This window comes from Podarcis filfolensis (assembly GCF_964270895.1).
Source record: "Podarcis filfolensis genome assembly, chromosome: Z".
Taxonomy (NCBI): Eukaryota; Metazoa; Chordata; class Lepidosauria; order Squamata; family Lacertidae; genus Podarcis; species Podarcis filfolensis.
In genome coordinates, this window is record NC_139617.1 from 39,161,337 (window position 1) to 39,185,267 (window position 23,931).

General features: G+C 45.1%; 1 protein-coding gene across 5 annotated transcripts in view; it reads right to left on the minus strand.

The window, feature by feature from the left end:
• Positions 1 to 3,246: 3,246 nt before the first annotated feature.
• LOC310754786 (uncharacterized protein) overlaps positions 3,247 to 23,931 on the minus strand; it is a 40,001-nt gene continuing 19,316 nt past the window's right edge. For 4 of the 5 annotated variants that reach the window (XR_014544009.1, XR_014544010.1, XR_014544011.1 and 1 more), the window contains exons 2-4: positions 9,238 to 9,389; positions 7,353 to 7,697; positions 3,247 to 4,020 (exon numbers count right to left, since the gene is read on the minus strand). Coding sequence is in view for 1 of the 5 variants with exons in the window: in XM_083597096.1 (XP_083453222.1) it covers positions 3,993 to 4,020; positions 7,353 to 7,697; positions 9,238 to 9,325 (461 nt within the window). In the remaining 4 variants the exon portion in view is untranslated. The remainder of the gene's footprint in view (positions 4,021 to 7,352; positions 7,698 to 9,237; positions 9,390 to 23,931) is intronic. The other variant, XM_083597096.1, reaches the window with a different exon arrangement.

Genomic DNA, 23,931 nt, shown 5'->3' on the forward strand with positions numbered 1-23,931 from the left:
ATATCAGTTATGTAAATAGAAATGTCATTGATGTTAGACCTCCAGCCATTTACTTCTGGAGAGGCCAAGTCCTAGATTGTTGAAGACTTGGCGATGCATTCAACAAGTAAGTTATTTTACAGTGTCCCTGCTCACTTTTCTTTATTATATGTGACTGGTGTATGCATGTAACACTCTACAGTTTTGTTGAGTTTTATCAATGTAATTTTACTCTAAAACCAATAAAATATTCTAAAAGAGAGAGATCTTTCTTCACCTATTCCAGCTCCTGATGGTAACCATTCAGCACCACCTTCAGACCTCCATAAAGCTACTGCAGGGGAGGACTATCAATGGCTCCTAGCCAGAATAGTTATGCTCTGCAGTGCTATTTTTCTAGAAGCAGAGGTGCTGGAACTCACCATGAACACCTCCTTGTATTTTAAAATGGCAATGGTGCCTACCAGAGATGTGCTGGAACTGAGTTCTGGCAAGTTCTGACTGAAAAACAGCTCTGTTGCTGAAATATACTCCAAGTCGAGTGTGAATTTCATGCTCTTTATTCAGCTCGTAGTAGCAATGAATGAAACTTTTCCCAAAACATCTGCCATATATACATTATTTACACAATGGGCCCCGTGTGATTGGCTAATTCCAGGCTGCTCCTGTAGGCCAATCAGGTTGCGGATTCACTTCCTCCAGAAGCCTGATTGGCTGCTCCTGCAAGCCAATCAGGTTGCTGATTCATTCCCACCTGGAGCTGGATTGGGTGGCTCCTGTGGACCAATCATACTGCTGCATTCTGGATCCTATTGTTCTAGGATTCAGCTCAGTACATAACAGGTGCTCTGCCTACACAGTTGCTGGAATCCACAGGAGGGGTTTCCTTCTTGCAGGCATCCCATAATAACCTCCAACTGACCACTGTGATAATAGTACAGTGGTACCTCGGGTTAAGAACTTAATTCATTCTGGAGGTCTGTTCTTAACCTGAGGTACCACTTTAGCTAATGGGGCCTCCCACTGCCACCACTGCACAATTTCTGTTCTCATCCTGAAGCAAAGTTCTTAACCCGAGGTACTATTTCTGGGTTAGCGGACTCTGTAACCTGAAGCGCCTGTAACCCGAGGTACCACTGTATGTAGAAATAGATGGGCCATTGGCATGATTCAGCAAGCTCTCTTTATGTTCTTACTATACTTCAAGGTCTCCAGGAAGATTTTGAAGGCCCACATAATTTTTTTACCGGCCTATCCGAAGAGTGACTCACTCTCTGTCTAAGTTGTCATTGAGTTCCTTTGGGCTGGATGTCTCATGAACTGATGCCATTGATTTCCATGGGTCTACGTTGAGTATGCCTTAGCTGACTTATCACCCACTCTCAGCTGGCTTTTATTAATGTTTTGAGCTCTACGGGAGCTTTTGTATTTGATTTGATTATTATTGTTGGATTGCATTTTTATTTGATATCATTCAAAAGGCCTGGAGTGAGTTTCACTCAGAAAGGGGACCTATAAATATTTTAAATAAATAAAAGAATAGCTCTCCCTCTCTCATAACTAAGCATTATCTCACTTTTGATGATAATTCAATAACTTTCATAACCTTTGCTATCTCCTGCCAATACTGGTATTGTAGGCCGCTTGGGGCTTAGACCTAGATTTTCGGTATGTTGATTAAAGTGCCATTAAAGAAGTTTATATGTGTGTTAAAAATATATGTGAGTATGTGTGTGTGTTCTGTTACTCGTCATGTTTTTAAAAAGTATATTACATCCAATCTGTCCCTTAAAATTTAGAGTTCTTAAGGAATGCATGTTGGGGGGGGCAGGGTGGTTACCCTGACTGTGTTTATTGACAGATGATCTTATTTAAGATGATATTTCTTTACCATGGGATTAAAATTGGAAAAGAGTTTGGCCTTTGATTGAAAAGCAGTGGGATAAAACAGCCTCTCCCTCCCTCCACAGCCCCCCAGTTGAATGGACTCCTATACCATTCTAAAATACACAAACAAATTCTATCTGCTTAGCTGCTTTGGGTCTTGACTGGCTTAAGACGACAGTTCGAGAGGTGAAAGCCTTGTAATTAATCCCTCATGCCAAACAATCCCCATCAGCGAAGCTCCCTTCGTTAATAGGTGTTTTTTTTAATGTTAAGCCACATTATAAACATTTTTAACAGTTCACATCTGTCTTTCATATAAGAATTGTAATTCATATTTAAGATTTTTTTCTCTCTCTCCTGAGGTGGTTGTATTTCAGAAAGACACATTCCACCTGGGAGATGGGCCAGATTTTTTTCTTCCAAACAGACGATGCTCAGTAAAAAAATAATAATAATAAATTGTGTGCTGGGTACAAAAATAAGATCACCCCCACGCCAAGAAATCCTGCCAGAAAGAGAGAAGTGGTAGAATCCAGAGTGGCAGAGTTCAGCAGTGACAGCATGGACTGTACCACTTGAAATTGCAATGGGGGTGTCACAGTTTTGAAAGCACATATTCACACACACACACACACAACTCCCTGCAATTAAATTTAAAAATTCTATCGTATCTGAGAGAATGGTTTTGCACTAGCTTGCTATGCTAGTGTTTCTGCTTGTGAAACTGTGGAAAACTATCCTGGAGTACTGTGTCCAATTCTAAACACCACAGTTTAAGAAGCACATTGACAAGTTACAATGTGTGCACAGGAAGGCAACCAAGATGATCCAGGGTCTGGAAACCAAGCCTTATGAGGAACAGTTGAAGGAGCTGGGTATATTTAGCCTGGAGAAAACGAGACTGAGAGGAGACATGATAGCTATCTTCAGCTATCTTAAAGAGGGCTGTGCCATGGAAGACGGAGCGTGCTTGTTTTCTCCTGCTCTGCAGCACCCAAAACAATAGCTTCAAGTTACAAGAGAGGAGATTCTGACTAAATATCAGGAAGAACATTCTGACTGTAAGAGCTGTTTGGCAGTGGAACAGACTCCCTCCGAATGTGGTGGACACTCCTTCCTTAGAGGTTTTTAAGCAGAGGCTGGATGGCCATCTTGTCACAGGTGCTTTAGCTGAGAATTCCTGCTTTCCATGGGGTTGGACTAGATAACCCTTGGGACCCCTTCTGACTCTAAAACTCTATGTTCTGTGACTCTATACTTGCTGAAAAACTGATTTTTCAATTGATTGATTGATTGATTGATTGATTATTAATTTGTTGACTCAGTTTATAAACCACATATTGTGAAACAGCTCAAAGGGATTTAACAGTAACAAAGATCAACAATGAAAACAATTTTTAATAAAAACAATGAAGACATGGGGAGCATTCCAAAAATAAAAATAAAAATGTGAACTGCACCTCTACAATCCTTTGTTTTTCTTTTTACTATCTCAGGAATTCACATAATTCAGCTCCATGCTTATGTGAGGCCTGGATGGAAAGTAATTCCCAGAATTCCCTGAGAATAGCGGGGTCTCCTAGCAACTCTCAGCATCCTTAGCAAACTACAGCTCCCATAATTCTTTGGGAGAAGCCATGTCTGTTTACAGTGGTATCTTGGTGCTTTAAATGCATGGTTCCAATGTGTCCAATGTCATGGGGACGGTTTATAATGAACATAGCATTATCCCAAAGCCTTGGTATCATGAGGACTATCCATCAATCAGAGAGCAAAAGAAAATCATATGTCAGCTGATGCTACAGGTGATGGGGCAAGTCTGAATTTTCAGGTTAGGGCATGCCAACATAACTTCATCCAGAGCAAAGGGAAGGTGTTAAAACAATTTAGAGTGGAGTGTAGCTAATTAGAGCAAAGAGGCTTCCATCAAGCTGATCTCATCCATCAAATGTCAAAAAAAGGCCGAAGGTGAAACCATTTATCGTTCCTGATAACCTTTCAGTCCCAAGGAGGTGAGATGTCTCTTAAGCGGGGAACTTTCTGAAATGCTGACTTCTTAAAGACACAAGCTCATCCCCACCAGCCCAGTTCATAAATTAGGGTCCGGCTGAGGGTGACAAGATTGGTCATGCTTCAGATGTGCCAGTGATGAACCTTGATGGGAGAGAAAGAGAGAGAGAGAGAATCAGTGGTGGGGGAAAGGGGTAATGGTAGATTTAAAGTCGTCCACAAGCAAAGAAAATTATAAGGGAAGCCCAAATGTCAAAACAACCTGTATGAGGACATCTTCCTTTACAACTAAATGCTAACTGAGTACTGTGTGAAAACTAGGGTGGTGATAGTGGAATGAAGCAGCTGGAATCATGCTGCAACATTTTGTTGCAGGTAAGGCTCACATATTATATATACACTGATATGATCTTGATTCTCTGTGTGCTAGTCCTTACATAACCAAAAAGCTCCACTCATGCAAAAGAGGGAAATAACACAGTGGTGTAGCATTGGGGGGCTGGGGGGCCATTGCCCCAGGCACACAATCGGAGGGGGTGTCAACCAGGCACGCGCGCACACCGCAGAGATCCCCATCATGCGCCCTGTGTGCCCCACCCAGTGCTCAAGCACCCACCGGTGACACCTGGGGCAAGGGCTGGACGAGCACACTCTGCCCCCACTTGGGGTGCATGCACATGCACCTCCCCTGGCAAACGGTGCCAGGCCCCTGGAATAACAGGAGGTTTGGAGGAAGTCCAAGTTTTACAGAACAAAGATTTTGCAGGCTCCTAAAGAGGGAGAGATTTAAATAACCCCATTGGAACTGCATGTGCTCAACTGACACAAAATGCCAAGCAGCTGTTAGAGGGGAGAGAAAACTTGCTATGTACCTGTGCAATACATTTCAAGGACTCTTGCACCACTCTGTGAGTCGTGGCTTCCCAGCACCCCAGGGTGCTGACCTCACAAAGCTATAATTTCCTTCACCATGAACGAACTACAATTCCCAGGGTACTTTGTGACAGTTAAAGTGGCGAATGAGCCCTTTAAATGTATGCATGGGCGTAGCCAGGATTTTTGTTAGGGGGGCAAGGCCTTTTTGGGGGGAAACCTCTTAGCTATGTATCTTTATTATTTTTTAATGATTTAGGGGAAGCAGCTGCCTCTCCCTGCCACGCCCCCCCCAGGCTACACACATGAATGTATGGTGTGAATGTGAACCAAGCAGAGAAACATTCCCTGCTGCAAGACTGAATCCCCATCTTCACTGCACATTAAAAGCAGTATCATGTCAGTTTCAACAGTCATGACTTCCCCCAATGCATCCTGGGAGCTGCAAAATGTTCAGGGTGCTGAGAGTTGTTAGTAGGGCCCTATTCGCTGTGGGTTAAACCACAGAGCCTAGGGCTTGCCGATCAGAAGGTCGGCGGTTTGAATCCCCGCGACGGGGTGAGCTCCCGTTGCTCGGTCCCTGCTCATGCCAACCTAGCAGTTCAAAAGCACGTCAAAGTGCAAGTAGATAAATAGGTACCGCTCCGGCGGGAAGGTAAACGGCGTTTCCGTGCGCTGCTCTGGTTTGCCAGAAGCGGCTTAGTCATGCTGGCCACATGACCCAGAAGCTGTACGCCGGCTCCCTCAGCCAATAAAGCGAGATGAGCGCCGCAACCCCAGAGTCGGCCACGACTGGACCTAATGGTCAGGGGTCCTTTTACCTTTACCTTTTATTCCCCTCATAGAGCTATGATTCTTCTCAGAGTGGTTTAACTGTCAGTCCTTCTTCACAGGGAACTATAGGAATTGTTGCTTTGTGAGGGAAAGAAAGGTTGGCAACCCTCTGCAACAGGGAGCTTGCTGTAGCTGGAGTAATATAACTTCCACCAGCCTTTGCCAGCACAGCTAAAGGTGCACCCTTTTATCCTGCCTTTTGACAAAAGAGTTGCATATTTTAAGGACCCGCCTCATTTCTGTGGTTGCAAGTTGTTTAAAACTGTTTTGAACATGGTGCTCTAATTGTTGTAACCTGCCCTGGGAACTTAGGGTGAAGGGCCAGATAATAATAGTGATAACAATATCAGGCAGGGCAGTGCTTTTTTTCTGGGGGTACACAGAGGTGTGCATACCCCTAAACGTTTTGTGAATCTAAGTTTGGCCTCATTGAGGGGCAGTATTTCAATATGAGTAGGAAAATGAGAGTACCCCTAAACATTTTTTAGGGAAAAAAGCACTGAGGCTGGGGCATAGCTGGGGGGGGAGTGGGCAAGGGGCAGCTGCCCCCCTTGTAAAACAATAGAAATACTTAACTGACCAATTACGTCATTTCCGTCCCCCCAACAAAAGTCCTACCCCACCCTAACCAAGTCGCCCCCCCCCCAACACTACTGTCTACTACACCCATGATATCAGAGACAATGAGACTGTGATCCAACACTATCTGGAGACAATCCCTGGTAGAGTAGAATATTACCCATTACCTGTCCTATTAAGAAGTATACCAAAAGGCAGGGCGCCGAGGGGCAGGGCTAACCACCTGGCAGCACCTGTGCGGTGCCCATACAGACTGTGCATGTCAAGGTAAGTCAAGTTACCTTTATTGGCATCACTTAAGAACATTCAGAATACATTCAGAATAGATAGGCCAGTGCGATCTCAAACTGCGCATGTGTGGCGACTGAACAGAGTGTGCATGTGCGGTGCCCGTACGGACAGTGCATGCGCAGCAGCCCATACACACACTGCACACGTACCCTTGGCCGTTCTACAGCTGGGGGGAGGCAGAATGTCATCTTGTCACCCCCATCAGAGTGGCACCCAGGGCGGACCGCCCCCTGCCCCCCTCCGTGTGCCCCTGCCAAAAGGTGGGAATAAACAGGTGTCAACATTTTCATGTCTTGTGGGCTCTGGGGGCAGCAGGGTGGGGTGGGGTGGGGGCAGAAATCTACGCTTTCCACTCTGGTCTTCAGTAGAAGGCAAAATAGGGGTTAGGATTGTAGGGCAGCAGATGTCATTGAGGCAGAGAGTTCCACAGATGCTGACATCAGCGGGGAGGGGGGCAGGACGTATCGAATGGGAAATGTAGGGAACAGACTAGGGTCACACGCACATCATATGTTTGGCGCACTTTAAACCATAATGGCTTCCCCCAAAAAATCCTGAGGACCATAGCCTGTTAAGAGTGTTGCTCTCACAGACCTACAATTAAAGTGTTAAAGTGTTCTAAGACTGCTTTACATGTGGATGTGACACGGGGTTAGAGGAAAGAGGGGTAAAATGATGTCCCAGTAATCCCGTCTTAAAACAACAGCCAATAAATGAGAAGTATTTCTGGACCCAAACGTGCCGGACTGTGTGTGTACTTTGTGAGGAGAAGGGGTTCCACGGTGAAAGATCAGTCGCTCTTTTCCTTCCTCAAACCAGGATATTCCAGTAGCCCTGACACCAAGACTTCCCTCGCCTAGATAGCGCGAGAGAAAGGAAAAAAACAACTCAATTTTTACTTCAATGCGGTTGCGCTCCCGGTCCCACCCGTTCCAGGGGGCGCCTGAGCAATCCATAGACACACGCGTCGTCGGAGATTCCCCCTTTCTTGGAGGTGAAGGTGACAGCCCGTCAGGGAGAGGCAGCGTCGCCTGGCCTTTTCGGGGATCCGGAGGGCTTGGCGCGCGGTGCAGAGTAATGGAAGGGAGTGGAGAGAGAGTCCTCTGGGCGACCCTTGGGGACCGATTCTCGGCCTTGCTTCTTCTTCTCCTCCTCCTCCTCGCCATCGGGGCGCCTGGTCCCTCGGGCCCGGCCACAGAGACGCCTCGCCAAAGCCTGGGATCGGGCAGGGTGGGGCGCCAGCTCTGTCGAGGGGAGAAGAAAAAGCAGAGAAGGGAGAGGCTGAAATCCGATTTCACACCAATTTGGAAGAGCGACGTCAGCGCTTCTTTGAGTGATCCAAAGCCTCCGAGCGGACAATTTTTTATTTTCATTTTTTAAAAAGAATTCCCCACGAGGTAGAAACTTCAAAGGGCGGAAGAGTAGATAGGAATCCGCAAGTAGCGCGCAACGGCCGATCGTTCTAGAAGAGGCTGATTGCCAGTCGTGATAATGGTTATTAATAATATGATGATGAATGGCATTTACGAAAAGGGATCTGATACCTGTATAAGGATAGATACAGTCGCAGAATGTCAAATGACCTTGGGTAGCCTAGCCTCGATGGCATCCATCGAGGTTGTTTAATGTTATTGTTCTTCAAAATAAGTGCATAGTTAGAATAACTGTCCTTTAGAATAACCGAAAAAAGGAACTGGAGAGAGGCGCCCATCCTCAACCTTACACCAACTTAGAAAACCCTCAGTAACTTTCATGCTATTCTTTTTATTATTTATGAATTTGGCAACTAGACTCGAGAATCCTGGGTTTGTTTTATTTTATTTTCACTTTGACTTCTCCCTCTCCTAATTTCCTTTAAATACTTGCAAATTGACAGAAACGCTGATGTACAGAGCGATCGACCTAATCTCGCCAAATGTTTAAATCTTGTGGCGACCAACGAAAAAGGTTTGAGACGCCTGCTAGAATTCTCAAACAAGAGGGGAAATGCTGTTATTAAAAATAAACGACAACAACAGTAACATGGTTAACTATTAACTAATAAAAGCTAATAATATTAACAATGTTAATAATAGTATTACTAATAATTCATGAACACATTGATAATGATACTAAGAAATATTAATTTATTTAATTTGTATGGATAGTATAATATATACAATATCATATATGATATAGCATTAACTGCAGTAATAAATATTGCCTTCTTTAATTCATATTAATTATGCTGCAATGTAACTATTAATATCTTTAATTTGTTTAACATCATTTAAATTCCGTTCCTGCTCTCTAAGGGAATCAGAGCAGTGTTCAAGTAAAGCACAAATAAATATTAAGCAAACAGCAAAAAACAGTAGATTTCACAACAGCCAAAACAACTAGGAACATACCAAAAAAAAACCCCACAAAAAAACCACATTAAACAGAAAAGTTTTAACGGCCCCCTACCCAAATCTAAGTAGGGAAGAAGCAGTGTGGGTCTTCCAGGGACTCGGGATAGCGTTAATATTGCCACCGTCATTTATTATATTACTTTAAGTGGTGGTGGTGTGGGTGTTAAAAGCCTGCCTTTACACCTCTTAGTTTTGTCTAGGTCAGGAAGCAAGAACGAAGGAAGAGCGAAAGTTCCTGCGTATTTGAGACAATTTAGCTACCGCAAAATATATTGCTCAAAGTCATTAGGGGAAGAAGAGATGTTATGTATATATGCATCGGTAACGCTCAGGCTATCACTGCAATATGTATAATAATCTCATATTAGGGACGATAATTAAAATATCGTACCGGAGTATATCTTCGCCGAGTTGTTTCCACAATGCTGGTCGCGTTTCCTTCCGTCTGTTGTATCTATCCTTAATCCTTCGTCTCATTTCTAGAAGAAGACGTTTGAATTAAGGTGAAAGCCTTCTTTGGGATATTTGGGGTTTTTTCTCCATCTGAATGACAAAGAGAAAAGAAGCCTTTTTAAAAATGGGGGGGTCGGTTTTATTTTGTTTCGAAATTTATTATCTCATTCACCCTTTCGCTATTTTGGGGCTACCACCCAGTATTGGTTCCACTCAGAGTAGACCCGCTGAAATCAGCAGAGAAGGCCTACTTAGGGTTCATTTATTTCAGTGGGCTTACTCTGCTCGGAATTTACATACAACGCAGTATTATTTATAGGAGCTATGATTGCTCATTATTACTAATCGTCGTGGCACTTAGGAGACAAACTGTTTTCAAATTCCTTCGGTAGAGCTTATTGGAGTACGCGAGGCAAGAGTTTGTTTGCTTGTGTGTGTGTGTACGTGTGTACACATATGATGTGGACGTTACACGATCAAACGCAAACCTGTTTTTATTATTTTTAAATACCCCCCCACCTAAATAAATTAAATAAATTAAAAATCCTCAAGCGAGTCATCCGGCACAAAACAGCCACGTTTGCCGTGCTGGACTCCCGTTGGATTTCACCCGAACTGCCTGACTGGGATTCGCCTCGCCCCCCCCCCACCCCCCACTCCGCGTTTTAAACAGAGCGAATGGAATTTTAGCACATTGGTGGGATCAAAGGAACGGGGAAGGAAATGGCGATTGCAGTTGTACCTTATGAAACGGGACCCCTAAAGGTCTCTCTCCCCCCACACTCCAGTCTCATCAGAAGTCTGGAAACGGCTCTTATTTGTGGGGGGGGGGAGGGAAAGGTCTGTGGGCTACCCCTTGATATCCCCATCGCTGGATTTACTGAAATCGAATAAAAAAAATAAAATGGGATTGTGTGTGTGTGTGTGTGTGTGTGTGTGTCCCACCCCTTCCTGTAGAATCCAGGAAAACGCCCCCCCCCATTTACTTGTGAGAATGTGTTTACTGATTTATTTATTTTCATTCTGGATTTATTGCTGCATTTTCCTGAGATATGCTTTGTAAGCAGCTTGGATAACGCAGTGTCTGGGCGGCTGATCAACGCGGCTGAAATAAATAAAATACCCCACAGATTTGAAATCACTAATTTATTTTGGGCTGGGGGGGGGCGGCGGTCGCGTGCAGGTTCTCAGAATGGCATCCCTAACAAGGGGAGGTCGGACAATCCGTTCATAAGCTGTTGTTTAAAACAAACCAACAAACAAAAGCGCCATTGATTTTATCAGGAGAGATTCCAGCAGGTGTTGGAAGTCTCAGCGGAAACAATGGACATGAAATGTGTTGGGAAGGGGCGGAATAGAGAGTGGGAATGATCTGGATCCCACTTCCCAGCACTGAAAAATAAATTCAATTTCAGTCCATTAAACCTGCTTCTGGTTTATGCCCAGGTAGGATTAAAATCCATGAATGATGAATCGGTGTGTTTTTACGGATTTTTTTAGAAGTTAAAACGAACATCAATATAATTAAATGAGAACTATTGTTGAATTATGATTATGATTATGATAAAATTTATGACCTACCCTTTACCAACAGATCCCCTGGGGAGGATACAACAATTTAAAACTGTTAAAATATAGTACAGTCACAGGAACAGGGCTGTATTATTATTATTATTATTATTATTATTATTATTATTATTATTTATTCGACTAGGTTATAGAATCAAGTTCCTTTATTTCAGTGGGTCTACTCTAAGTTAGTCGGATACAACCCATTATTATGCATTGATCCAATCTTAGGAGTTAATTCCTAGGGGACAAAGTCCCTTTGCCGCGTCCCCATTAAAATATTTGAGACTGCTACCTCCCCCCCCCCCAAGGTTGATGGGCATTATTATTCAAATAGTGTGTGCGAGCCCCGTCTTGTGATCGATTATGTCGACGGGGCTCACCTGGGCTCCCCCAAAATTTTATTCAACTTGGCACCACTGGCAAATAAACGTCTAAACCCCATGCATTTCCGAGGGAAGTTTTCACACTCATGTTTGACTTTCATGTTGAAATAAATGTAAAACACACATGCCTGAGGAAATCATTGTCATATCTGCAGTCGCGGTATCAATTCCTCCTATATAACTTTTGCATTACCGAAGTCCCACTTTCCAAAAATCATCTTTGGACATTTGGATCCTGACCCCAAAGGGAGATAATGAGTTCGAGGTTTCTAAATCGTGTTTACTTGATAGATTATATTAATCGCAATGAAGCGGTTTTCCGCTGCGTAGTGCAATAGGGCGCAGGCAGAGATGACCGTTTAGGTCCTGACCGTCAACAGGTCGCTTATGCACCTTATTCCCGCGGAAAGCTGCCGATAGTGCGCGCCTAGACTTTTTTTACACGCACGCACACACACGCACACAAGTTCAGGTCGCGATTCCAATCTAAGCGTTTTTGTAGCCTCTTCTTATCCGTGGGAATAAACACGCAGTTTGATTCCTTGCGCGTTGGGAGTAAATTCAGTGACTGCCTTCTTTGCTAGGAAAATTATATGGGCTTGCAGCTGTAAACACGTGCTTAAACTCTGCGCAATCCTGGTACCAGTGCCACTGACGTGTGTGTGTGTGTGTGTGTGTGTGTGTGTGTGTGTGTGTTTTCAACCAGTGGATTTCATAACTACTTAGGTTTTGTTGGCTAAACTGTGTAAGCATCTTGAGACAGAGAGTGGACGAACAAGAAACTGCTTTTTATCCCATTGGCAGCGCCTCTCTAGCAATTCAGACAGGACGTCTGTCTCCCAGCCCTACCTAGAGATGCCCGGGGTCCAACCGGAGACCTTCTGTGTGCGCTGGCGTAGCAACTCCCGCCGGCGATCACCCAGAGCTGCTGAGCTTTTTGTGGGACATCGCCCTACCCAAGCACCCGGAGGGACTGTGTCTCTCAGTCGCCCTGCCGTGCCCCTGCCTTCCCTTGCTACTGTCTGCATCCAAAACAGAAGCTCTCCCACCGGGCTGAAAATACTTTATCTGAAATACCATCTGAAAGTAGATGACTCTCCAAAACTAGGGTACAACCTCCCATCTGCTTCCTTTTATTCTGCCGTAAATTGTCATAGATGTTGGTGGAGTCAACCCACGTTTGAAGGAGGTGGACTTTGGTAAATTTCGAACGGGGACTCTCAGCTAAAATAAATAAACGAAGCCAGCCGCACAGACCCAAGCCAATTTTAATCTAGAGCAAACCCCACTGTGTTAAGTGAAACATCTTCCCAGGAAGGAGGATGCCTAGGATAGGATAGCACCCATCGAACTCTGCCGGACTGACTTCTGAACAAGTGCAGGAATTCGGGGATTCATTGAGGATAAGGCAATGTACCACCTGCACTCTCGGAGCGAAGGCCAATGGCTGGGAATCGCAGGCGAGGAGAGCGCCGCTGCGCTCAGGACCTGCTTCTGGGATTCCCTTGGAGGCGCTGGGTTGGCCACTGTGACCACCACAGGAGACTTTGGCCTGATCTTTTGTAAACCCCGGTACTGATCTAACGACACTGTGCGCATGGGGGTTGGGGTAGGAGAGGCAACTTCCCCCCTAAATCAATAAAAATAAATACAAATCCCTCTAACAAAAATCCCGGCTACGCCAACGATTGCAGGTTGCACTGAGATCACCGCTCCAGGCAGGGGCGGATCTATTCTGAAACTAATATTCTGAAACTTCAGCTTCAGGGTCCCTTATCTCGCAGGGGCCCCAGAAGCAACCTCAGTCCAAATCGCTTTTTTAAAATGGGTCTAGTAGACCTAATTTGAGTTGCATGGATTTGAGTGAAATTGCTTGGGGTTTTTTGTATATATTTTAACAAACCCAACGTTTGAGAATCAATAGCACAGATGTTGTAAAGGTTGTTGCAAACAACCGCATTGAAGAAGATAATAGTAGTTACCCAGACCTGTTGCTGGCTGCAAAGAGGCCCCCATAACAGTTCAAGCTTCAGGGCCCCCCAAAAGTAGGTAGGTCACTGACTCCAGGTAGTTACAAACCCAAAACGGCTGCGGAAAGGAAAGGAAAGGAAAGGAAAGCCAGTTGTGGTGTAGAGATTAGACTGCCGGATTTGGACCCTGGGAGGTCAAAATGATTACGATGATCAATCACAATAACCCTGTGAGGTAGGTTAGGCTGAGAGGCAGTGGCTGTTTCCAAGATCACCTAGCGAGCTTCATGGTCGAATGGGGATGTGAACCCTAGTATCTTAGGTCCTAGTCCAACACTCTACCCACTGCACCACACTGCCCATGCAATTGTCTGCGCACCCTTGACCCACTGCCTCTCAGTCCCTAACTCACAGGGTTGTTGTGGGGATTAAATGAGGAGAACCGCAAATGCCGCCTTCGCGTTCATTGGAGGGGGGAAATGGGATAGAGATAGATAGATAGATAGATAGATAGATAGATAGATAGATAGATAGATAGAGATAGATAGATAGATAGATAGATAGATAGATATAGATAGATATAGATAGATAGATATAGATGATAGATAGATGATAGATAGATAGATAGATGATAGATAGATAGATATAGAAGATAGATAGATAGATCATAGATAGATAGATAGATATAGATAGATGATAGATAGATGATAGATAGATATAGATAGATAGATAGATAGATAGATGATAGATAGATGATAGATAGATAGATAGATGATAGATAGAGATAGATAGATAGATGATAGATAGATAGATGATAGATAGATGATAGATAGATAGATAGATAGATGATAGATAGATGATAGATAGATAGATATAGATAGATAGATAGATAGATAGATAGATAGATGATAGATAGATGTATAGATAGATAGATAGAGATAGATAGATAGATGGCCAGCCAGCACCAGAAGTAACCCTACTGCATCGCCAGGAGGCTAGGAATCGAGGCCACGGGATCCCCAGTCGCTGCGGAGAGATCCCTTTTCCTTTCCGGGAACTCCTAAATAGCATGTTATATTTTTAACCTGTTCCAAGTCGCAGAGCCAATTGGAACTTGGCGTAGGGCGTAAAAGAGTAGGCACCTGCTCCGGGAAGCAGGTTGGTGTCCACCTCGCCCGGTTCTCATTGAGTGACCGCAGAGTGGGGGCGGGTGGAGGAAGGAGTGCGTGCCTTTCCTGTGATTTATGCCTCGGCCAAGGCGTGTAGGAGCGAGCTTCCCGCTCGACCGCGCTGGCTCTGAAGGCTCCGCTATAAATTACCCGCTCGCCGCTGCGCAAAAGCTGCCGAAGGCCGGCGGGGAATTAAAAAGCCCCAGAATGGGCCCTTTGAACGCCAGGAAACCACATTTTTGAAAAAGGCAAAAGAAGGGGGAGGGGGAGGAGGAGGAGGAGAGCCAGGAAAGGCTAATTAAGGGAAGGTTCCCTCACTATCCCCCTTCTCCCAACAGACATCGTGGAAGTACCAAAAGTCCATTGATCGGAACTCACGGGCAATTAGACTTTTCCAACGGAGAAAAGGGTGTCGCTGGCACATGTTTCCAGGAAAAGCATCCAGAAGTCTTAGGGCCCGTTAAAAAATATGCAACCCCCTGATCCCCTGTGAATGCATACTTGAAAGTAAGCAGAATTGTGTTGCATAGACCGTTGCTCCATCCAGCTCAGTATTGTCTACACTGACCGGAAGCGGCAGGGTTTCAGACCAGGTGCTTCTTCCGGTCCTTCCTGGAGATGCCGGGGTTTGAACTTGGGACCTTCTGGGAGCAAAGCTCTACCCTGAGGCAGGGCCCATTCCCCGTTGCCTGGGGTTGGTTTAGTGGGATTGACCTCCTAGCCAAGGTTGCAACTTCAGACCTAGGGCTGAGATGCGGTGACACCCCGCCTCCACCGCAATGCTTGAACGCCCACCAGAGCCCCGGCCACCGTGGCTAATAGCCGGGAAGGATGTGGGGTTGGAGTCCAGCAACATCCGATGAGCCACAACTTCCCTGTTACTGTAGAATCCGGGGCGAAATCCCCGGCTTCCATTGATTCCGAACGGCAAAGAGATCCCGTAGGCAAGAGTGTAGCCCCCGGATGGGCGTTCTCATTGGCGAATGTTCATCTTACATAAAAGGAAAATATAAATCCAGTCCTCTTACTTATCGGAAAACCATCAAAGCAAACGGCTAATGCTCTCCAGGAACCAATCAGATTAGCAAGGATACCAGGCTGCCTGCACATATTTATGATGTTCTGCAATGGTTCCCTGTTGCTATCCCATAGACCAGCCTCTCCCCGCACCCCGCACTCCTCGCAACATTCCTGGCAACGAGTCTGGCAAGAACAGCTTACTTCGTTCGATACTAGAAGCGGGAAATTAGGACCACCGTCCACCCCAAAAAGCACTCGGTTCGCGAGTCCCCTGGAGGCAAAACTAAACGTTGCGAAAGACTATCTTAAAATAGAGCGAGATATCACCACCACCACCACCATCATCCTGGTGGTGAGTGTTTTTATGCTTAGAATCTTATTTTGGCACTGAGCTATACACTGTATAAATTTGTTGATGGTAGTGGTTGTATCCAACTAATTTTACTTCGAGTAGACCCATTGAAATTAATACACCCAAGTTAGTCATGTTCATCTATTTCAAAGGGTCTTCTCTAACATTTGCTATATTACAGCAGCAACGACGGCGACGACCCCGTTTAACGCGTGCTTGGATCGCTTTTGCAGCCCTGTAACTGTTCCAGATGTGATCCTTACGTGGAATAAAGTACAGCGGTACCTCAGGTTAAGAACTTAATTCGTTCCGGAGGTCCGTTCTTAACCTGAAACTGTTCTTAACCTGAAGCACCACTTTAGCTAATGGGGGCCCCTGCTGCCGCCGCGCCGCCGGAGCCCGATTTCTGTTCTTATCCTGAAGCAAAGTTCTTAACCTGAAGCACTATTTCTGGGTTAGCAGAGTCTCTAACCTGAAGCGTATGTAACCTGAAGCGTATGTAACCCGAGGTACCACTGTAACGGGCTGGATTCGCTTCGTCCTCACAAAACAGCTCCTTTCCGCAACTAGGGCATTGGAGATCGGGGCCGATTAGAATAAAGTAAACCCCTGGCTGGGCTCCCAGGCCCATCTACTTTCGGGTTAAGATTGAAGGCGATCTGATTTGTTCACAACTAGTGTGGGAGAACTCGAATTGAAACCGAATTCCGACGTGCTCCCCTGGGGAGCTTGGTTGGAAAAATGGAGGTGGGTCGGAGTGGGTTTTGCCCCGCAGCAGAGCGCACACGGCCTGGGGTGTGAGTTCCGCTTCAGGAGCGCCCGCAGGAGTGTGTCTGTAGATCAGCCCTTTTCTCTGAATGTAAAGGGGCGCTCTGCAGAAAGCAACCTTGATTCTGTGCAAATAAAATTGGAGCAAACCAAACCGAAGCAAGGAAGGATAATTCTCCCTCAGAAGTAGGAAATGGGCAAAACGCATTCCCCGCCACGTTCCCTTTCCTGGATTGCGTCCTCACTAGGGCAAAGTGGGACACTGTGGTGCTAAACCAGCGTTTCTTGCAGGCCTCTCCGTGAAAAGGCTCAGGATCAATGTTACTTTATTCCGCTGCAACCGGATATAAGAAAAGGAGTTAATTCCGAGTGCTAATGACAGGGATCTCGAGGTATGAAAAGAGGAAATCCTCGTTGGTTTTGACAAACCGAAGCAGTAAGTAAAAAGAAAGGGGGGGCAGAATCCAGCCAGCGAGGCCCAGGAAATATGTAAAGGCAGCCCAACTTAAGCCAGGGAGTCGCCCTTAAGTAGTGCCGAAAGGTGACTCTTTTGGCAAACTGCTCTGGCAACCAAAGTCGGACGAAGCAAAGGTGGGCGGGGGTTGGGGGTTGGGATAAAGAAACCCCAGCGAAGGAAATGGGTTGGATTTAAGCAGGGTTCTCCAAAGCCGGCTTGTTAGCTGAAGGGGAGGGAGGTAGTAGTTAAGATTTCCTCTAAAAGTGCCAGGTAGGAAGATCTCCTGCTCTTTGGCGATAGAGAAATTCCCGAGGGGAAGAAAATGTGCTCTGCTCTTGGAAAGGGGGGACGAAGAAGAAGAAGGAGGAGGAGGAGAAGAAGAAGAAAGGGGGCATTTCTAGATGCGTCCTACGCTTTTGGAGAGGTTCATGGGCCTTTGGAGAGCGGCGGTGCGCCCTGGGCCGCTGGGCGCGCATTCCTTCTTCGCAACTCTCCAACCCAGCTGCATCTTTTAATATACATATACATATTTATATTTATATATTTTACGTTGTAATGCCTCCACCCTTCTGGAGGAGCCAGCCGTCGCGGCCCCCCTTTCTCTCGCACCCTTTCCACAACGACTCACCCACCCCTCTCCCTCCCTCTTCCCAGTTGGACCTGGCGGCGAGCATGTCAGAGTTCACGAATCTGGTTTAGGCGCTTTTAACTTCCAGCTGTAAAAAGACGGATATTAAAGCCCTCTAATGGATCCCGCGCGAAAGAAGGGATACATTTTCACGTTTCAGAACGGGGAGTGGGGGAGGAATTGCGTCTGGGATAACACACACAGCATTAAACATTCGAAAGGGGTGGCGGGTGGAAGGAAAGACACCATCAAAAGCGAGCTGAGGAACGCGCCGTCCCCAGTCTCACTCACTCACACACACACACACACACACACACACACACACACACACACGCACTCTCACACATCCTGCACCTGGCATTTGAGAGCAGAGTGAGGAGGTCGAGGCTGTGCAAGGGCATTTGGATAGGGCGTGTTTTCTTTCACCTGGCAAGTTATGCGGGAGAAAGTCAGGAGATATCAAGACTGGTCAAGGTGATAGCAAGACCTGGTATAAGCTAATAGAAGGAGGCAGGGGTGCCAACTTAAATAAAATGATGGGGGCAGCAGGTAAGCCCTGACCCGCATACTCAGTCACAAGACGTGGTGCATGCACACCATTTGAATGGCAATGCTAATCAACTTGGGGAGGGCGACCCCTCAAATATTTTATTGGGGGTCCTGAAGGGACGTCTGCCCCTAGGAGTTGGCTCCTATGGAAGGAGCTGTGTGCATGTGTTTAAGAAACTACTAGAAGGGAATACGGGGAGGGGGCGCATTCCAGTGTACTTCCCAATGATATTTGTGTGCGTGCGCGCGAATGGCGTGGAGAAACTGGATACGGAGAGGTTTTCCCCCACTCTCTTATAATACTGGAACTTGGGACCATCCGATGAAGCTAAGTAAATGGCTTGTTAAGGCAATGCTCTGCCTCAAATAGGCTCCATTTTGCTGCTGTTCCATGGGCAGATGTGAAACAGCAACCTAAGTGTCTTTGAGTTGTTCGCTCCTGGAGGAATATCCAAGGTTCTGAATGACACTGAGCTCTTCTTCTGGCTGTTCCTATGGTTCTTAGGGTAGAAGCATTCTGGAGAGGAGCAAGCTGAACCACTGAAGAAAGTGGGGAAAAGGCTGAGGCTCATTGGTAGAGCAGGGCTGACATTTTGGCATCTGAGGCAAACTACAAAATTGTGCCGCTCTGGTCAGAGAAGGAGGGTTGAGTGAACATCAGGAACAAGGGGGAATCAAATCTTTTTTTAAAAAAAAAGATATTTATTGAAGTTTTACAAAAACATAAATTTAAAAAATCATATAAAAAGAAAGAAATACAATAAAAAAACATAGAAAAATACATAAAATAAGAAAAAGAAGAGTAAAAACAAATCCATTTTTGTAACCCTAACTCATTAACTTGTTTCCTTGACCTCCTCACACCTCCCCTTTTTGTATTCCCATTTAAATAATCAAATCAGCAAATCTTTACCCTCTTTCATATATCTTAACTCTATATTTTCATCCATTATCAGTTCAGTTTTGCATACACTTGTTAACTTTGTTGCTAATGCCACTTATTTTCAATCCAACATCATTTTAACATTCATTAATTTTACAGTGTTTCTGCAGATAGTCTTTAAATTTCTTCCAATCTTCTTCCACCAACTCTTCTCCCTGGTCTCAAATTCTGCCAGTCATTTCCGCCAATTCCATATAGTCCATCACCTTCATCTGCCACTCTTCCAGAGTGGGTAAATCTTGTGTCTTCCAATACTTTGCAATCAGTATTCTTGCTGCTGTTGTTGCGTACATAAAGAAAGTTCTGTCCTTCTTTGGCACCAATTGGCCGACTATGCCCAGGAGAAAGGCCTCTGGTTTCTTCAAGAAGGTATATTTAAATACCCTTTTCATTTCATTATAGATCATCTCCCAGAAAGCCTTAATCTTTGGGCACGTCCACCAAAGGTGAAAGAATGTACCTTCATTTTCTTTACATTTCCAACATTTATTATCGGGCAGATGATATATTTTTGCAAGCTTGACTGGGGTCATGTACCACCTGTATATCATTTTCATAATATTCTCTCTTAAGGCATTACATGCCGTAAATTTCATACCGGTGGTCCACAACTGTTCCCAGTCAGCAAACATAATGTTATGACCAACATCTTGTGCCCATTTAATCATAGCAGATTTAACCGTTTCATCCTGCGTATTCCATTTTAACAGCAAGTTATACATTCTTGAAAGCATCTTAGTTTTTGGATCTAACAGTTCTGTTTCCAATTTTGATTTTTCCACCTGGAAGCCAATTTTTTATCCAAATTGTAGGCCTCTCTTATTTGATAATAATGTAGCCAGTCTCGCACTTTATCTTTTAATTTCTCAAAACTCTGCAATTTCAGTTTGTCTCCATCTTGTTCCAATATTTCCCAATATTTCGGCCAATTGGCCTCCATATTGAGCTTTTTTTGAGCCTTTGCTTCCATTGGTGACAACCACCTTGGGGTTTTATTTTCCAGTAAATCTTTGTATCTTATCCAGACATTGAACAATGCTTTCCTGACAATATGGTTTTTAAATGCTTTATGTGCTTTAACCTTGTCGTACCACAAATATGCATGCCACCCAAAAACGTTATTAAAACCTTCTAAGTCCAAAATGTCTGTGTTCTCAAGAAGCAGCCAATCTTTCAACCAGCAGAATGCTGCTGATTCATAGTAAAGTTTAAGGTCCGGCAAGGCAAATCCACCTCTTTCCTTTGCGTCAGTTAGTATTTTAAATTTTATTCTGGGCTTCTTGCCCTGCCAGACAAATCTAGAAATATCTTTCTGCCACTTCTTGAAACAGTCCATCTTGTCCATAATTTGCAATGACTGAAACAAAAATAACATTTTTGGCAATACATTCATCTTTATCAAGGGGGAATCAAATCAACCTTACCTGATGATGTTCCGTTGCGCCAGAAGCGGTTTAGTCACGCTGGCCACATGACCAGGAAAGCTGTCTGTGGACAAACGCCGGCTTCCTCGGCCTGAAAGCGAGATGAGCGCCGCAACCCAAGAGTCACCTTTGACTGGACTTAACCATCCAGGGATCCTTTACCTTTTTACCTTACCTGATGGTTGAAGTGCGATTCAAATGGGCCTGCTCTAAATCAGCCCAAGGCAGCCTAGAGGGCAGCCACTTCCTACCTAAGGGTAGTAGGATGTCAGGAGTGCCTCCCATTGTCAGAGAGGGCGCTGTAGAAGCAGCAGGTCCAAGGAGCACATGACAGCAGCAGCAGGTGACACATTCCTCAGAGGCCAGATCTGCTGCCCCCGTGGATCATGCCACCTGAGGTGGTCACCTCACCTTGCCTCAGGGGTGGGCAGGCCCTCTGGTAGAGCATCTGATTTCTACACAGAAGGCGCCTAGTTCAATCCCTGGCATCCCCTAGTAGGGCTGAGAGGGTCTCCATGTCTGAAACCCTGGAGAGCTGCTGCCAGTTCGTGTAGGCAATGCTGAGCTAGATGGACCAACTGACTGCCTCAGTAGAAGGCATCTTCCGATGTTTTAAAACTGATTGCCTAAATGATATTTGGCGTGTTCAATGAAAGCAAATTTAGCAATGGAGGAATGATACAGGGTTGTGTTCCAACATTAGCCCTACTCAGAGTAGACCCATTGAAATTTATCTGCACTAAATTCAGCATTAGGTGTGTTAAATTTCAACAGGTCTATTCTGTGTATAAATTAGATGGAGGCAACCCAGTGATTCTCCCAAAAATGGACATGGAAAGAATAATGTTAGCAAAGTCTCTCATTTTGCACACCTTGAAAAGTTTGAAACACACCTTAAGTTAGAGCTATGCTTGGAAAGTTTAACAGAACAACAACTAACTACTACCCCTCACAAGAGACCATGAACTTTGGTTTAGGTGACTCCATCAGGATTATGGGGGTGCTTTTAGGACAGGACTTTGGGGGAAGAACTCCAGAGCTCCGTGGATAAACCAATTGGCCTGAGCAAGGGGCAAATATTTAAGCAAAACAGGGAAAAGGGCAATGGGAGGTGGAGGGAATCTCTTCACCCCTCAAGCAGTAGAAAATTCCCACTCCCCCCTCAGATTTAATAGGTGGAGTCGGTGGAATTTCCCAATATTTTTCTTCTCCACCCCTTTTCAAAAATATCTTTGCCCAGTATTCCCCTACTTTTGTCAGATTCATATTATTTACTCCCAACAAACATAAACACAAATTTAATAAACAGCAACTAATGATAATGATGACAATGACATCATCATTTGTTGTGGGGTAGGGGGGTTGTTGTCTTCAGTGTTACCCCTGCTCTGAGTAGACCCATTGGCATTCATGAACATGACTAAGGACTATTCATTTCTGTGGGTCTGCTGCTCTGAGTAGGACTTGCAATCCCCTTGCAAAAAATTGTTTGTTTTAAAATATTTTTTTCCTTTCTTCATTCTATTTAAATATAATGGCTTTAAATACATATTCTGGGGATAAGGATGGTTTACACATCATACATTTAGAGTACTCTTCCCTCCCAAAGAACCCTGGGAACTGTAGTTACCCCTCACAGGACTACAATTCCCAGCACCCTTAAACTACAGCTCCCAGGATATTTCAAGGTGGAGTCATGTGCTTTAAATGTATGGTGTCTGTGCAGGCTTTAAATATATGATTATATCTTCAACTTCTGGTTGCTGCATTAAATCAGTCCATTCCTATTTTTATTTTACTGTATTTTTACACAGGTCAAAGCCCCACTGAGACCAAAGGAGTATAGCCTTTCCTAATAGGAGTATAGCCTTACCACCATCAATTCCTCTATTCCCAGTGTTCAGGTTATGAGTGCCCTTGCAATGATGACCCAAGTTGTAAAGGTAAAGGGACCCCTGACCATTAGGTCCCGTCGTGGCCGACTCTGGGGTTGCGGAGCTCATCTCGCTTTATTGGCCGAGGGAGCCGGCGTATAGCTTCCAGGTCATGTGGCCAGCATGACTAAGCCGCTTCTGGCGAACCAGAGCAGCGCACGGAAACGCCGTTTACCTTCCCGCTGGAGTGGTACCTATTTATCTACTTGCACTTTGACGTGCTTTTGAACTGCTATGTTGGCAGGAACTGGGACTGAGCAATGGGAGCTCACCCCGCCGTGGGGATTCGAACCGCCGACCTTCTGATCGGCAAGTCCTAGGCTCTGTGGTTTAACCCCCAGCGCCACCCGCCTCCCTACCATTCCCCAAAAGATGAAAATGTCAGCAGGCTTGTGGGAATCCTGTTTTCTGAAGTACATGTTATCTTCAGGGATTGAAAGAGCCCTACAGAAGGAATAACTTTTAAAAGGCCAATTAGCAACGGAGGAGGCTTGTACATTAGGCCCAGTCCTCAGTCTTCAGCCAATCCCCACTGCCTTTCTTACCAACCAGTGGGGAGATGGCTCTGCCTGTCATTAGCTCTGGCTCCCCCTACTGCTGGTCTCCTTGCCTTACACTCTGCCAGTCCCACGGGGCACCAGCCACTTCTGTCAATGAGGACTGAGCATGCTCAGTGATCACAAAATGCTGAAGGACTATAGGCAGCTAAATGGAAATATGCAGAGTGCGGGGAGAAAGAATGGAGTACAGTGGCAGGAATCCTGAGAAGAAAAACTCTATACTGCAGCATTTTGCTGCAAGTTCCATGCTCCATTAATGGAGAGGCATGCCCAGTCCTGTGCACATTATGGAGACACATCACAGTTCAGTGGTAGAACACATGCTTTGCCTGCAGAAGGTCCCAGGTTCAGTCCCCATTATCTCCAGGTTGGAATGAGAAAGATTAACTGTCTGGAATCTGGGCAGCTGCTGCCAGTCAGTGTAGACAACACCAGGGGACAAGTCATTGTCTGATTCAGTATAAGGCAACTTCCTGCATTCCAGTACAATAGTCTCACTGTGTTTAAAGGAAGCTTACAATTTCAGCCTTAATTAAGAATAGAAATAAAAAGATGCACTATCATTTCCACTTCAAAACATAGTAATATGCAACATGCAAATCACCATGCACTTGATGCGCACACACACACACACACACACACACACACACACACACACGCACCTCCTATGTGCAATTTGTTAAACACAGACAAGTACTGGAAACATCAATATATTTTTATGGCATTCAACATACACACCTGCCAGCTTGTACCATATTGATAAAGGTCAGAGTAATTAAATTACCCATAAAAACTAAATCCAAAATAATGCTTTGCCTGAATCAAACACAATATCTGTCAAGCACCAGCATCAGATACTTGACAGTGGCTACCCAAGAAACAGAATCTCTGGAACCACATGAG